Consider the following 16,346-nt stretch of genomic DNA (forward strand, 5'->3'; position numbering starts at 1 on the left):
CTTTTTGGCGCGCAACTGTTAGCGCTCAGACTGTTAACTAAAATCTGCCTCAACAGTTGGTCCGTCAGTGCTGCCAACTTGATTAAATGCAGAGTCTATTAACAGCTGACTCTCACACTGTAAACCTCGATACATATCAGTTGTGAGTGGTGACTGGTTCGTCTTTAATGTGTGCCAGTCCAGTCGCGAGAGTCCAACAGCTGGTCGTAAAGCGTTCATTCTAATTGGAATTTAAGCTTGAAAATTAGTTAAACACGATCGTACACTAAAATATTGTTGTTGAACTGTGCATGCCAGTTGGCAAAATGTTTGCACGCACTTTCAAAGTGGTTTATCGACCGACAAGAAACAACTTCCTGCTGCTACCCGATCAGTACTACGGGGTCGTTTCAACTTATGTGAGTGTCCAAAAGTCAACGCAGATTAGATAAGTTTTATATAGGTATCTGCTTAAATGCTTAAATGTTACTCTATTTAGGACACTGGCTGCCTTAAGCTGCAGTACAATGGCCGGATGCACTATGCCTCCTGGGCGCCACAGGCGGGCGGCGGCATCAAAGATAACGAAATTGGGATCAATGCCAGGGCGGCCAAGGAGCTTGGTGAGTTACTTAATAAGCGCTAAATGTGCTGCCAAAAATATCGTTTTAATATGCTATGCACTGTTTGCACTTGCCACTTTTTGGCTTTTGGCTCACTCCTCACTCCCCTTGTATCTTGCCGTAGATCTACATGAAAATGACTTGGTCAAGTGCGCCCTCATCGCTGACGTTCTCAATCTGCGCAGCGTTCACGTCACTCCCGTCTCGGCCAAAGATTGGGAGATCATTGTAAGTTATTATCTGTGTGCACATGTGTGTGCGTGCGTGTGTGTGTGCTTGTCAGTATTTGTGTGTGATAAAAATAATTTATATCGGATTAGCTTTTGGCGCGGGCGTGCATGCTTTCAAGTGTTTATTTATGTTCAGAGTCGCTAGTTTTCGCCGGCATTGCCATTGACCCCAACGGGGGGTTTCTCTGTCAGGGATGGGTGATGCACAAGATTTAAAAAAGCGTTTCAGCGCCGGAAAAGTTAATCGATATGTAGTCATCTAAATTTGTGGGGTGAATTTAGATGGGAATATAATTGGGTATTTTTTGTTTATTATTAAAATGTGTTAATTATATTTTTTTATATTATATATTTTTTAAAAGACTTCTGCAGAAACTTAAGTATCTAAAAACTAATCAAACGGAAATTTTCATTCAGGAACTGAGTACGGAGAAAATCTCTGCCAGCGTTTTGGAACAAACTCGTATTGTGAATTCTCCGCAAATTTTGCTTGTTTGGATTAATAAGTCAATGCAAGTGGCGCTGACAGTGGGTAAATATTTTGCAATGTTCTGCATGCAACAAAACTAATGCCTCATTTAATTTGCTCTATAATAGATCGCCTAAAGCCTTACATGAAATTTGGACGCATTGATCACAACACGCAGCTAATTGTGGCGCCAAATCTGTACAAGAATCTAACCAATGGTGATACCAATGACAACGACGACAAGGAGAGCGCCAAGCTGTCGCGCAGTAGGACTAGCGCACATGTGCGGGATGATGTGACAATATCAGCGCCGGCGGGACTCGCTCACTCTGCCACGATGGCCAGTGTGAAGAACAGTTTGCAGCGCAACAAGCGGCAGGATCACATGGAGCGTCTGAAGAAGGATTTACGGCGTGAGAGCTCGCGTGTGTTTGAGTTTCGCGTCATTCGGGGATTGTGGCACGAGAAGGCACAGGAATCGGATGTATACATAGCTTCATCGCATTTGCCGGAATTCATGGACTTGGAACAGTTTTACAGCATGCGCACTGCCGGCGACAAGGAGTACTATGTGCGTGTGCGCCGAGCCAGCGAGGATAGCTTTGATTTGCCGGCCACCATTCATCCGTCCATCAAGCTGAATGCGAATCTGATGAAGCTGCTGAACATCAAGGAGCTGGAGCGCGTTGTGCTGCGACCAAAGACAACCGTGGTGAACTTTGTGGAGAAGATTGAGTTGTTCGCTCATAAGAAGACGCATTACAAGATCATTGAGAATGCATTTAAGCGATTTGTGATTGAGAAAACACAAAAGGGGCCGATGTTGCTCAATCAGGAGGAGGTGGTACGCCTGGAGGATGATCTGCTGGTCACCGTCGGCATATTGCCCGAACATTTTCGCTATTGCGTCGTCGATGGACAGTTCCTGAAGGAATCGAAAATCTATGCGGCCGATTTGGTGCGTCCCGTTAACGAAATCATCAAGGAACAACCGCCAGCGCCATCGCCACTGAGTGTTAAGGATCTAATCCGGCTGCCAGAGTACGATAAGATTGTCGATGAAGTTGTCAGCGAGCTGCGCATGAATCTGTGCCTCAACGCCCAGAACTCGGTGCTGCGCCAGGGCAATGTGCTCCTGACGGGAGCCGCCGGCACTGGCAAGACGGTGCTTGTGGAGCGTATACTAGAGCAGCTGGCCAGTCAGCCGGACTACTGTTACTTTGATATCTTCTACTGTTCGCGCAGCAAGGGACGCAAAACGGAGTCCATACAAAAGGATCTGCGCAACATATTCACCACCTGCCTGTTGCATGCCCCCGCTATTGTTGTGCTGGAGAATCTAGATGTGCTCGCGCATGCGGCCGGTGAGCAATCTAGCCAAGATGGCGAGTACTTCAACCGGATGGCGGACACCGTCCACCAGCTGATAATGCAGTACACCAGCAGCAATGCCATTGCCGTCATTGCCACAGTCAGTGAGCTTCAGACGCTGAACAAGCGCCTCAGTGCGCCACGGGGTCGACATCTGTTCCAGACCATTGCCCGACTGCCTAGCCTGGAGCGCGCCGATCGTGAGATCATTCTGCGTGAGCTATGTGGTCATATTGCGACCAGGGATTTGGACGTAGTCAAGTTCTCCAACCTAACAGAGGGATATCGAAAATGCGATCTTGTGCAGTTTGTGGAACGCGCCATTTTCTATGCCTATCGTATCAGTGGGTCTCTCTTTTAAATCAGTTAACATGGCTAAGGGGCTTTAACAAATGTCCTCATCTTGTTTATAGGCAAAACACAGCCGCTGCTTACGAATGAGCAACTCATCGAGTCCCTGGAGCACACGAATTCCTATTGCCTGCAGGGCATTCAAAGCAATCAAAAGACTGGCTTCGAACCGAATGAAATGCGCGTCGAGGAGCTGCCCGGCCTGGAACCTGTGGTTACCGTGCTCGAGGAGGTTCTTATGTGGCCATCAACGGTAAGTTCATTTTCATCTGGACAATGAAGTACTAACGTGCAGCACATTCAAATGGAAGAAGAAATAGAAATAGCACAACCTACAAAGTGGAAAACACCGTTGAATAACTTGAATTTAAATCAATCCGTAATGTGCTATGGAACAAGTTAGAACAAGTTTGAAGAGAGAGAGAGAGAGAGAGAGATGCAGAATTTCTCAGAAGAATCACACTTTATTAGATTATGTATAAAGATTACACCAAGCCTGGCTCTACAATCCATTCCAAAAGAGAGGGAAGATTCATTAATAAATGTCTGCTAAGGTAAGAAGGTTAGCTAATCTTAGTATTCCACTTAAGACCTCGAAGGGAGGAAATTGTAATTGTAATTGGGATATCCATATTCAAGAATAGGACGCACAAGTGAAATATATCTAGAGGTTCTTAAGCTTGGGATCGCAAAGAATATCCAAATCACCAACACATCATTAGCAATGCGATCAAGTTCTTTGCCATTAAGAAAATATTTATTTACAAATGCTGAAGCTGTGCTTTTTATCGTCTAAAATTGCCCAAACCAACAGTACCCAACAATATTTAACTCATCGCCGTTGCGTAATCAAGCTGGTGTGCTGCTCTATGGACCACCGGGTACGGGGAAAACGTTTTTGGTCTCGCAACTGGCCAGCTGCTGGAGTCTGCGTATCATTTCGGTGAAGGGTCCCGAACTCCTGGCCAAATACATTGGCCAGAGCGAGGAGAATGTGCGCAACTTATTCAATAGGGCACGCAGCGCCAAGCCCTGTGTGCTCTTCTTCGATGAGTTCGACAGTCTGGCGCCGAAGCGTGGCCACGACTCCACGGGCGTAACAGATCGTGTGGTCAATCAGCTGCTCACCGAACTCGATGGCGTTGAGGGACTGCAGGGCGTAACAGTTATAGCGGCTACATCGCGACCTGAACTTCTAGATCCAGCGCTGTTGCGTTCCGGTCGCATAGATCGCTTGGTCGAGTGTCCCCTGCCGGATGCTGTAGCGCGCGTGAGCATCTTTGAGGCACTGAGCGCAACACTGAATCTGGATGAATGTGTGGACTTCGATTGGTTTGCGGCTCGAACACAAAACTACACTGGCGCCGATATACAGAGCATTCTGACCTCGGCGAACATGGCGGCTGTTAAGGAGGCGCTGGCACAATTCGGACATGAGGTGAGTGCGAGATCTATTTGATTAGTTATTGGTAAAGCCGTAGCCAAAGTTCAGTTTCTGTATATATATATATGTATACCTTAGTACACAATATAGTTGCTATTGCAGCTACATATTATTCCGATTCAGCCGAAAGATACATGCCAAGTTTCATCAAATTAGCTTAAAAACTTAGCGGCGAACTACCATAAGAACAGACAAACAGACGGACGGACAGATGGTGATAAAGCCATCTCGGCTACTGATGCTGATCAAGGATATATACTTGATGGGGTCAGAGACATCTCCTTTCCTAGAAAATCAGCCATTACAAAAATAACAAACTCAACAAATCGACTTTTGCAATTCCACAATTGAAAACGAAAAAACTGCAGATCATCATCAAGTGATGAGCCAATAGATGATGCACAAGTTTAGAAAGCAACTGTTCTGCTTGCAACAAGAGATTCGTCCTTGTACCAATGAAAGGTGTGCAATAAACTGGGCTGCATTGAGTTCGAGTTCAGACTGAAGGTTCGCAGCACCGATCATCACGAAAATGGAAAATAAGACTGCGCTTGTCAACAGCAATATGAGCATCAACTGCGATGTGTTGTCGCATAATGAGGCCAACATAAAATGGATAAGCGTTATACAGCTCAACCACTCACTGCCTCTGAGTATACCGTTGAACACCTCGGTGGATCAACCGAATCTGCTGTTGCTGAACAATGTGACGCACGAGCTGGACGGCTGGTACACGTGCATGGCATCTAACGCACTGGTAACCAGCAATAGCAGTGTCTATGTGCTTGTCGTCGATCATCTGCAGGCATTTGAAGTAACCAATTTGTACAAATGCAGGTGTGCAACAAACTGGGCTGCGTTGACTTCGAGTACACGGTGCAGGTTGACCAACGAACATTACGGATCCGATAAAAACTGCATTGGCGCCGATAAGCAAAAACATTCTGACCTCGGCGAACATGGCGTCGGTTAAGGAGGCGATGGCACAGTTCGGATATGAGGTGAGTGCGAGATCCATTTGATTAGCCGGAAATGCAATGACAAGTTCTTGGTAAGGCCATAGCCTGCAAGGCAGTTGTTGTGCAGTTAGTAGCTCTTCCGTTCCCAGTGTTTCCAGTGGAAGAAGAGCTCACAACTGCAACTGTGCAATGTTATTTACTATTTTTGGGGCTTTCGTTTTGTGCTGGCTATGATTACGTGCCTAGCATCTGGATCGGGATTAGGCAGCCTTATGCGGGTGCTGGGCCAAAAATATAAAAGACAACACAAATGCAGACGGGAGGTTTTTATATATATAAGTCACGTAACGGATATTTCCTTATTGATATGCGATTATCGCGCATGTGCACGTAAAATACCCAACGACAACAACAACAACAACTACCACTAGCAACTACTACAACAGCAACAACTTGAAAAGACAATGGACACATTTTCTTGTGCATAAATTAAACATAGGCCGAGGGCCGCGATAATAAAGAATGCAAGCCGAGCCAAGCCAAGGCAAAAAATCCTCAGCAGCAGCAGCAGCACAAAGCATGCTTAGAATAAAAGTAAAAAAAAAACTACACGCACATTAAGAACAACATACAACAACCACAACAATTGCAATCTCGGGACGGACACCTTGCACACACAGGTAGAGCCCCGAACCCAAGGAATCGCTGGCACGCTCGGCTCGCTCGCTCGACAGGATCGTGAAGGTTTCGCTACTTGTATAAATATTATTGAGCACACACACGTGCATATATCTATCTATCTATGTGCGTGTGTCTGTCTGTCTGTGTGTAGCTACATTTTCACTATATCGTTGAAAACGTTGCGACGTCAGCTTCGTGCTTGCCGATGATCGTCGTCACCATATTAAAAAGTTTTTTTTTTATTTGGTTTGGTTTGGTTTGGTTTGTTGTTGGCGTATTCAATCGATCGTTACTTTCAGTTGTGTGCGCACATTCAAGCAAATCGGTTGGTTCTCAACTGTGTGGTCTGTGGGATCTGTGCGGTTAGTGCAAGCAACGGAAGTTGTCAACAGGCCACTCCTCCCCGATGAGCCCAACACCCACATGGGGGGAAGGGGGTGTGTGGCAGTGCGTGTATGGGGCAGTTTTAAATGAGTATTGGCAACCAAGCGGAAATGCGCACGAGTCCACAAAGGGCGCCGGGCAGGAATCTTAGCTGCCTGCCAAATTGACAGCCGAAAAACCAAAAAAAAAAAAAAAAAAACACTCACAATGCTCGTGTTGGTTTTTTCGTGTGGATTGTTTTTGTTTTATTGGAGCTAAAGACAAAGACGTGATTTTTTTTGGCAAATAATTTGCGTGGAAAGAAAGAATTATGTTCACATTTGGAAAGACATGGATTGCCATCGCTTAAGAAAACAAAAATGAAATAAAATGCAGTCAAGTGAAATGCAAAGTATTTAAAAATCAAGAAATAAGCAAAGATTAAGCAAATTTGAAGAGTTCATAAAAATGTCTGCAAATGTTCGTTAAAGAATATATTTGACAACCTAAAATACATATTTAACAATATTAATAATGTTTGAACGTAATATCAAAAACGTGCGGCTCTATAATAAGAATACCCAAGTAACGAAAACCCTCTGGATTACAGTGCTGCTTCAGTAATAATATACATAAATTGTGGCTATGTGTCTTATAGCTAAATCGTGCTCTGCATGTATAATCCCAATTTTCACTATAAATCATTCAATGTCTAAATTCTTCTTGCGAATCTATAAAGTTGTGGCACAAAATATGCATAATAAATTTGAACACAAATATTAATGTGATTCGTACAAAATTCCAAATAGAGTTCTCACATATCCAAATATGTGAAGGCGATTTAGCATAGCTATAAATATTTGCAGCAAGGTGATCAAATTGGAACAATGTCCAGTTTAAAAAGCAAAAAACATCATTAACCAAAAAAATTGACAACCCAATAATACAAGAAGGCAACCATGATGAGCAACAAAAACAACAAATTTTAATAATAATAATACATATTTCAAACACACGCGTCTCGTCAGCTGGCATTAAAATAAAAACAAGGAATTGAATAAATTAAAATTCGCGACTTGTGTGCATATATCAGACAAAATTCGAACCGGCAAAAGCAAAAACCACACCAGCCACAACAACAAGAACAACAACTGTCAAACGTTACTACAATAACAACAACGGCAAACCATATTTACAACAACAACAACAGCTTTGGGCATGCCTTAAAAAAAGTATAAGTTGTGCACAGTGGTTTGAGATACCGATAATAAGTTGCACTTGCAATTAAAGACAATTATCCTATGATCATCATGTTAAAATCTAAAGCTATTTTTAATACTCGTATCTGGTGTATAACGCTTATCGCTTTCTATGAAATGTTATCAATTCAAAATACCTCTGACATCCGATTGATAAGAAAGTTTAGTAGACATATCCGCTAATATATGAATATTTATATATATATATATATATATATATGGAAAACAGAACTATTTGTTTGTTTAGTTATCATTTAACTGTGATATGTGTTTTTAAGTTGTTAAACACTTGGTAGTCAATATTTTGATTGGCTTCTCATTTATTTTATTTGTGTGCTGCAATTCATTGCATGCGGTAACAGAATATGTGCTAGTAATGTTATGTATCTTCTATTAATATTATGCTGAAATATCGGATTATCTAAAAAATCGTTGGATCACTGTGCCACTTGAAATCTGAGCTTACTTTTACAATTTACCGACAATTATAATTGAATTACAAATTTCTAACTGTTCGGCATTTTGTATTTATCAATGGAAATGACGACATTTAACACATTTGGCATGTGGCCACTGCTCGCATACAGGCACACATGTATATATATTTATATAGAAAACCTATAGACATTCGACTTGACAATATGCGTTCGCGTAACAACAACAAATAACAACAACAAGGTGTTGCTCATTACGAAGTCAGTTCACATAATGGTTACCTATTTGTATTATTCGCTTGTCTTTTTCTTTAGATTTATTTTTGTTTCGAATATTGAAAAGCATCGCGAAATAAAGCTTTGCTTAGCTACCAGTAGCAATAAATTATAGTAAAAATAATAGGAAAAAAATATGCAAACAGAAAAAATGAAATGAAGCTTAGCAAACTTCAAGTGTTTTAGCAAAGAAGCAGCAATTTGACAACAACAACAGCTAAGTAAACAGCAACGGCAATCACAACAACAACGACGACTACAAACACACTTGACAATGCAAAAACTGCATATCATCATTTTCATCATCATCATAGTCATCGTCAGCAGCAGCAGCAGCAGCAGCAGCAGCATTAGTAACAGCAGTAATTCTTCAAACTGCCACTTTGAGGCACATCGTTGCCAAATCGATGTGATTCAAGAATCCCCACCTAGCCATCGTCATGTGCCCTCCGATGTGGATATCCTGCTCGTGTGCAAACAACCCCAACCACGTTGGTACTACAAGGAGCAACTGCATCACAGCGGCAACAGCTGGCTGCTGGAGAGAGCCCAACCTCAGGAATCGGGCAACTATGGCTGCCTTTATGGCAATAATAACAAATGGGCCAATCTCACGCTGCTGATTGGCTACCAAGAGCCGAGCAGTGATCTGGTCAGCTTTAGTAAGCTGCATACCCTTGAGCCGGAGCTCTATCTGCAGCCATTGAATAGTAACCTAAACCAGTATACGGCACCGTTGCTGGCTCCTGGCTATCCGCGCAATGTGAGTGCTACGCTCGCCGAGCATGCGAGTATTGAGTGCAAGCTGGAGGAATCGCAGCTAAAGCCGCAAGTCACCTGGCTGCGGCATCGGTCGGGTGACATTAATGCGCTGATCCTACGACTTAAGCAACGGCTCAAGCAGAGCGTGGCAGGGACTGAGGCTGAGGTGATACCGGGCATCATTAAGGAGCCACAGGTACTGCGACTGGCCAACGTCACTTACGATGATGCTGGCTGGTATATTTGTGTGGCCGAGAATCGATTGGGTCGCAATGTCTCCGCTGCCTATTTGGAGGTGACAGCCAATCCAATCAACACTACAAAACCAACATTAGCAACAACAACAACAACACCTGCGAGTGTCAGTACTGGGGATGATGATGTTGCTGATGAGGGAACAGGAGATGCCACCGACGAGCAGTTGCCCAAGTTTAAAAAGATGCTGTTTCGCTTGCAACATTTAGTCTCAGGCAAAACCGTCGTGCTCTCCTGTCCCAATACAGCGAATCCGTCGGCGAACATCACCTGGACATTCAATAAAGGTACCGGATATGAGCCACTACAGCGCTCCTATGGTGACTACAAGAAGCGGCACTGGTCCATCATCATTGAGGATGTCACCACAAGGGATACGGCCTTGTACAAATGCAAGGTGTGCAACAAACTGGGCTGCATTGAGTTCGAGTACAGCCTGAAGGTTCTCGATCGCATTCGTGCAGCACCGATCATCACGAAAATGGAAAATAAGACTGCGCTTGTCAACAACAATATGAGCATCAACTGTGATGTGTTGTCGCATAATGAGGCCAACATAAAATGGATACGCGTTATACAGCTCAACCACTCACTGCCTCTGAGTATACCGTTGAACACCTCGGTGGATCAACCGAATCTGCTGTTGCTGAACAATGTGACGCACGAGCTGGAGGGCTGGTACACGTGCATGGCATCTAACGCACTGGGAACCAGCAATAGCAGTGTCTATGTGCATGTCGTCGATCATCTGCCGTATCGGCATGTGTGGGAATGGTTGCGATCGCATCCCCTTACCTTCACTGTCACCGTGGGGATGTTAATAATGCTGTTCATTTTGGGTAGCGCCTTTATTGTCTATATGCTGCGCCGTCTGAAACGGGAAAAGCTGCTAAAGCATCGCATCGAGACGGTGCATCAATGGACCAAAAAGGTAATCATCTATAAGCCGGCCAGCGTCGACGGCAGCTCCTGTGGGGTAGATCTACAGATACCGGTTATCAAGATTGAAAAGCAGCGCACCACCTTCTCCAACACGACAACTGGTGGTTCAATGGATCCAACACAGGCCTTCAATGAGTACGAATTCCCGTTGGATGCGAACTGGGAGATACCCAGGCAGCAGTTGTCGCTGGGATCCATTCTGGGTGAGGGTGCTTTTGGTCGTGTTGTTATGGCCGAGGCGGAGGGCTTGCCACGTAGTCCGCCGCCTTCCAATAACGGCATGGGCATCATTGTCGCCGTGAAAATGGTTAAAGAGGAGCATACGGACACTGATATGGCCAGTCTGGTACGGGAAATGGAGGTGATGAAAATGATTGGCAAGCATATCAATATCATCAATCTGCTGGGCTGCTGCAGTCAGAACGGTCCCCTGTGGGTCATCGTCGAGTATGCACCCCATGGCAATCTCAAGGATTTTCTGAAGCAAAATCGGCCCGGTGCACTGCAACGACGCAGCGATAGCGATGGCTATCTGGATGATAAGCAAATCCAGCCATTGCAGAAGCTGGGCGAAAAGGAGCTCACCATGTTTGCCTTCCAGATAGCTCGCGGCATGGAATATCTCGCCTCGCGACGGGTAAGCGAATACATTTATTATCTTTCTCTCTTTTTTTAGTTGTTCAATTTTCTTTAGAATCAGCTAAATCTTCCTATATCTTAGATATGAGATAGTAGCTATAAAGATCCGTACAATTTAAAGAACGAGCTAAAGCTTCATTTGAATCTTATTTGTCAAATTTAGTTTCAATCAAGCTCCAATGAAGCTTTTTACATATTTTGTAGATTCAATTATAAAGCTTCAGTCCTAATTTAAAATTGATCTTAGCTCAAACTCACTTGAATTTAACAATATGCTGTAGTAATTAGCATAATCCCTTAGATCTAATATAAATCTTGTTTAGCAAAGTAATCGGTGATACATTTATAATTTTACAGTGCATCCATCGCGATTTGGCAGCGCGAAATGTGCTCGTCAGCGATGGCTATGTGATGAAGATAGCGGACTTTGGACTGGCCAGAGATATACAGGATACGGAATATTATCGCAAGAATACCAATGGACGACTGCCCATCAAATGGATGGCGCCTGAATCATTGCAGGAGAAGTTCTACGACTCCCAGAGCGATGTGTGGAGCTATGGCGTGCTGCTGTGGGAAATAATGACATATGGCGAACAGCCGTATCCGAATATAATGTCCGCTGAGGAACTCAACAGTTATTTGATAAGTGGCCAGCGCATGGAGAAGCCATCAAAGTGCTCGCTGAACATTTATGTGGTGATGCGACAGTGCTGGCACTTTGAGTCCTGTGCGAGGCCCACGTTCGCGGAGCTGGTGGAGAGTTTCGATGGGATACTGCAACAGGCTAGCAGTAATCCCAACGATGCGTATTTGGATTTATCGATACCAATGCTGGAGACGCCGCCTTCCTCAGGCGATGAGGAGGATGGCTCTGAAACAGAAACATCCCGAGAGACTTTACCGCTTAGATATCAGTACACATATAAGTTTAACTAGTGCTAGGCTAATGGCTTTACCAATAATTTTCATCGACCATCCATTAAAATACTCATCAATAAATTACGTCCGAATTATTTTAAGTACATTTAATTAATACTTCTCCATTCCCTTAACAGAAACTGCCAAAGAAAATTTTAGTGAAGCAAAAGCATCTCATCGAATCCTTTGAATCCACCCGTCCGTCACTGAGCGCTTCCGACGTCTCCAAATACAAGAAAACGTGAGTATAGTCGATCAGCATCTATTTATCCATATATTATGTGTTTAATCTATACTCATTTCAGTTACGCACGCTTCACGAACAAGGAGAAGAGCTCCAGGGAATTTGTGGCGAAACGGGCCACATTGGCATAGTTCTAAATACTAAACTAAACATGTTTTGCTATTTTTGTTTTTTTGGGTTTCTTTTTATTTATTTTTATTGAAACAATAAACACGAATTTATTTAAGATTTTTGCCCTAATATCTTGGAACTTCATGTTTTTATGTTAAAAAGCTAAGCTTTAGCAGTTCTGAAAGAGTGTTTAAGCATCGGCTTGCCAAATGTTGCTGCTCTTTGTTTTTATTTTTTACCGATTAGCAGATAATATAAATTGCAATACTGTCTGCAGATTAAAGAGCAATACATAGACATACTATATGTAATAAACTTGTGATAAGGTATGGGATCAGGCGGCATTGCGGCATTGGCGTACAGATTCAAAAAATTATAAATAAATGTGCTGAGGCGGTTATACATTGTTTTATTCGAAATGCTGCAAGTAACAATTGCAATCTGTGGTCTACTCAGCATATTGTGCTCTCCTGTAGTGTCTATCAATGGATGGAGCCCACGCCCGCGCTGGTGGTTGGACGATTCTCAAAAGGTTAACAATATGGCGAGGCAAACACAATGGCAGCTGCGGCAGCGTTTCCTGATGGATTTGTTGCTGCAGGTTCACAAGCCGCTGCTTCAACAGGAGCTAATCGAAATGGGCAGTCGGCTCAACGAGAATCCCAGTGATTACGAGGCAGTGAGTATACGAACTTTTAATAATGTCTGGAGTAGTCTAAGTAAACAATTTTGATGTGCTTTATAGGACAGTTGGCCGTCGTTAATTGATTTCATGGAGCGTGTGCATCAGGGACGCATATTGCGTCCATATAGCATCTACAGCCAGCTGCAGGAGGAGCTGCCACAGCAATTGCTTGGTGTATATCGCTTTCTACTGCTGGCCAAGGATTGGAGGACTTTTCAGTGTAATGCTTGCTACGCACGCAGCCACTTCAATCCGGTGCTCTTTGTGAACGCGCTGCAATTGGCGATTAGTGGACGACCGGATACAAAGGATCTAGTGTTGCCAGCGATGCATGAGGTGCTGCCGCAGCTGTACTTTGATAAAGACGTGATCCTAGATGCACAGCAAGTCAACTGGCAGCAATTAGCGCCAATCCCAAATATAACCTTAAAGCGTAGTTGGAAGGAGATATTGGGCGACATTGTGTATCCCAGGAGATTCCGTCAGCCATTGGAAGTCCCAGTATTGCCCGCCGAACCAATTGTCATCGAAGTAAAACCTCTCCGGACACTGCTTAGCTCGGATGTGGAACTAAACGGCTATTGGAATAGTCTGATCAGTCGCCTGCTTATCACAAGAAATGAGCAGGGCACAGCTATAATTGACGGCGATCGAATGATGGCGTTCCGTAATGCCCACGATGAGTATATGTATCGACTAGAAAATGGGCGTGCAGCAAAACCAGAACACCCGCAAATACTGCTGCACAACATAAAGCAATTCGTGGCACTATGTGAGCTGGAAGAACTGACGACAGGCCACAAATCGTTGCAACTAATTGAGCCCACATTGATGACAACGGGTGGTGTGCGGTATAAGGCGACAAAGCTTAATGGTCTAGATGTGTGGCTGCTGATTAGGCAGTCTACTGAAGAACTGCAAAGCCAGATTGATAAGCAGCTGGAAAAAGCTGTCGAAACGCCGACAATGGAAACGGTGGGTCAAGTGATTGCCACAAATTACTGGCAGCTATTTCGACATCTAAGCTTGGCCATTAACGGCAACTGCACAATGGAACCCAATCTACTGGGCATGGCCACGTCCAACCTGAGAGATCCCATTTACCGCACAATGCTCTTTCAGCTGGCCCAACTAATTGCGCGATATGAAAGGCCACAGGTGTCAGCATACGATAATCAGCAAGTGCAGCAAATCCATGTGGGAAACTTGACAACCTATGAGCACCTTGTGGACAGCGATCTGATCAATTTAATGGATCAACAGCTGCTACAGACGCAGCGCAACAATTTACAGTTTCTCCAAAGACGTCTGGTGGCTCGTCAGTTGCGCTTGAATCATAAACCATTCAACATCACCTATGAGCTGTATGCATCTGAACCGATGGTCGTCCTCATTCGCAGCTATTTAATTCCTCCTGGCAGAGATCAGGCTGGACTACTGATCGAAAGCTTTGTCAGCGAGTTGGCTATGGGCAAGAATATACTGGTTCGTCAATTTCCAATGGCTAAAAGTGTGCATACACTCAGGAAACTATATGAAGCAAAGAAACCGTTGGATTCGTCCAATGCCTGCTCCTTTCCACAACATCTTCTGTTACCTCGTGGTACTGCTGAGGGTCTAAGACTTCAACTCCTTGTGCAGGTTCTGGCATGGAACGGGTCAGAGACAATTGCGGAGTGTGAATGGGCTGGTAGCGTTGTAGACTCCACAGCTCCTGTACTAACCAGCGCCCGGGTGGATGTGGTAATCCATCATCATAGCCTAAAACTAAAAGATTGATTGATACCATTAAGTTAAGACATATATATGTGAGATATTTATTATCTGTACGGCAACCGTTAAAATTAATCAATCCCGGAAGTCCGTTTTTGATAATGATAAGAAACTGATATGACTCGGAAGCTAATAAAAATATTGGTCAATTTATGGCAAATGATACAGTTAGGTACAGGTAAAGACATTAAATACTAACTCAATTTGTTAATCACTAAAAATCCCGATAATGTGTATTATTATCGTTGGCTAAGATTTGTCTGTATACGAAATTAATCTTATCATGCTTATTGATTAGTTGACTCTATATTTAACAGTCATCAGCGTCGCCACTCTTGAAAGCGCATTTCATTCATTTCTAGCTTTGAATAAGCGCGCTTACGATCTTATCGATATTTTGGCTATCGAAATTTACACAACTGCACGGTTTGTGGCGCCATCTAAGGTTCGCTTTTTGTGAAAGCAACCCTAACGGTTATTTAAATATGCAGACATATGAACAAAAAATAAGTAGTGTTGCACCTTAATCTTTTTTTATACAAAATTTTGTTCGCCTTCTTGGTGGGAGCACAAATGAATGAATAATATCTGTGATTATTAATTCAGTTTGCAATAAACTGTTGCCAAACAGGCATGTGTTTATCCAGCTATTGCTATGAGACAAGTTTGAATGGGGGAATCTTTACTAAGGGTTGAGCAAGACAGTTTGCAGAATGACGTGCTAATCGAGCATATTCCATTCAAGACAAATGTATGCAAAATACTTGCTAATTTTGTAAACTCTCTGGCAAACACATTAGATGTGCTTGTGACGCTAAAAACAAAGGGGATGAATTTAAAATAGTAAATTTGATTTCAAACAAAGACTCATCATACATATACATATTAGCTTGCATCTTCAAGCCTACAGATTTTGACTAGTATTTTAGTTTGCCAACGTGCCCGTTGCTAATTTCTTTAGAATTTCACACAGCTTGTTTTCTCTGTCGCTCTTGCGAATGGAAATCAAATAAAATGACTGGCAAATAGGCAAACGAAGAAGTCCCCAGAGGAAACTTGAAAACGAAACGGTTTATTATGCTTATGCGAATGTGATGACAACAAAAAGGCATAATAGTAAAATTAAATGTGTCTATTATGCCAGCAATACAATGCATACATAAAACCGCACACACACAAACACACACACACATGCAAACTCACACACACACACACAGTTGTATGGGCCATAGAAACATTTGGCAGACGAGAAACGTTTAAGGAAGGATGTTTTGCTTAGGACAGACGGCAACTGGGGCAGACATTGGTAAGTGGGTGGCTCTAAGACTCGTTCACGCATAAAAACAAATGCACAATACAACAACAATAACAAGAAGAGCAGCAAATACAAATACAACATGGAAGCTCAGTTCGTGTAAGAAAGAAAAGCGAAATCAACTTGAAGGCCTCATCGAGGGGGCCGGGAATGGGCACTTGGCCTAGGCGTGTTTGTTGCCAGATAAGCGCAATAATATGCACGTATTTTACGGCTATTTCCTTCACTCCCCACAAACATCACATCCTCAGTTGGTAAGA

The 16,346-nt window shown here is 43.4% G+C and overlaps 2 protein-coding genes across 4 annotated transcripts; both read left to right on the forward strand.

The window, feature by feature from the left end:
• Positions 1–138: 138 nt before the first annotated feature.
• On the forward strand, positions 139–12,442 carry LOC6556606 (peroxisome biogenesis factor 1). 3 transcript variants are annotated; one of them, XM_001984223.3, is made up of 9 exons: positions 139–398; positions 479–602; positions 727–830; positions 1,250–1,364; positions 1,430–3,016; positions 3,086–3,276; positions 3,838–4,461; positions 12,096–12,199; positions 12,264–12,442. In XM_001984223.3, the coding sequence occupies exons 1-9, from the start codon at positions 291–293 to the stop codon at positions 12,331–12,333; spliced, it is 3,027 nt and encodes a 1,008-aa protein (XP_001984259.3). In that variant the 5' UTR covers positions 139–290; the 3' UTR covers positions 12,334–12,442. The 3 variants fall into 3 exon arrangements, with proteins under 3 accessions (XP_001984259.3, XP_043071290.1, XP_043071291.1); XM_043215355.1 differs by lacking the exons at positions 12,096–12,199; positions 12,264–12,442 and adding exons at positions 9,854–11,035; positions 11,395–12,042 and having other exon boundaries at positions 187–398; XM_043215356.1 differs by lacking the exons at positions 12,096–12,199; positions 12,264–12,442 and adding an exon at positions 5,305–5,439 and having other exon boundaries at positions 190–398.
• Positions 12,443–12,719: 277 nt separating this feature from the next.
• Positions 12,720–14,924, forward strand: LOC6557187 (arylphorin subunit C223). Its single transcript, XM_001984222.3, has 2 exons — positions 12,720–12,992; positions 13,059–14,924. Exons 1-2 carry the CDS (start codon positions 12,732–12,734, stop codon positions 14,775–14,777), a joined length of 1,980 nt encoding a protein of 659 aa, XP_001984258.2. The 5' UTR covers positions 12,720–12,731; the 3' UTR covers positions 14,778–14,924.
• Positions 14,925–16,346: the final 1,422 nt, after the last annotated feature.

The sequence above is a fragment of the Drosophila grimshawi genome, unplaced genomic scaffold (genome assembly GCF_018153295.1).
Source record: "Drosophila grimshawi isolate 15287-2541.00 unplaced genomic scaffold, ASM1815329v1 contig_44, whole genome shotgun sequence".
NCBI lineage: Eukaryota > Metazoa > Arthropoda > Insecta > Diptera > Drosophilidae > Drosophila > Drosophila grimshawi.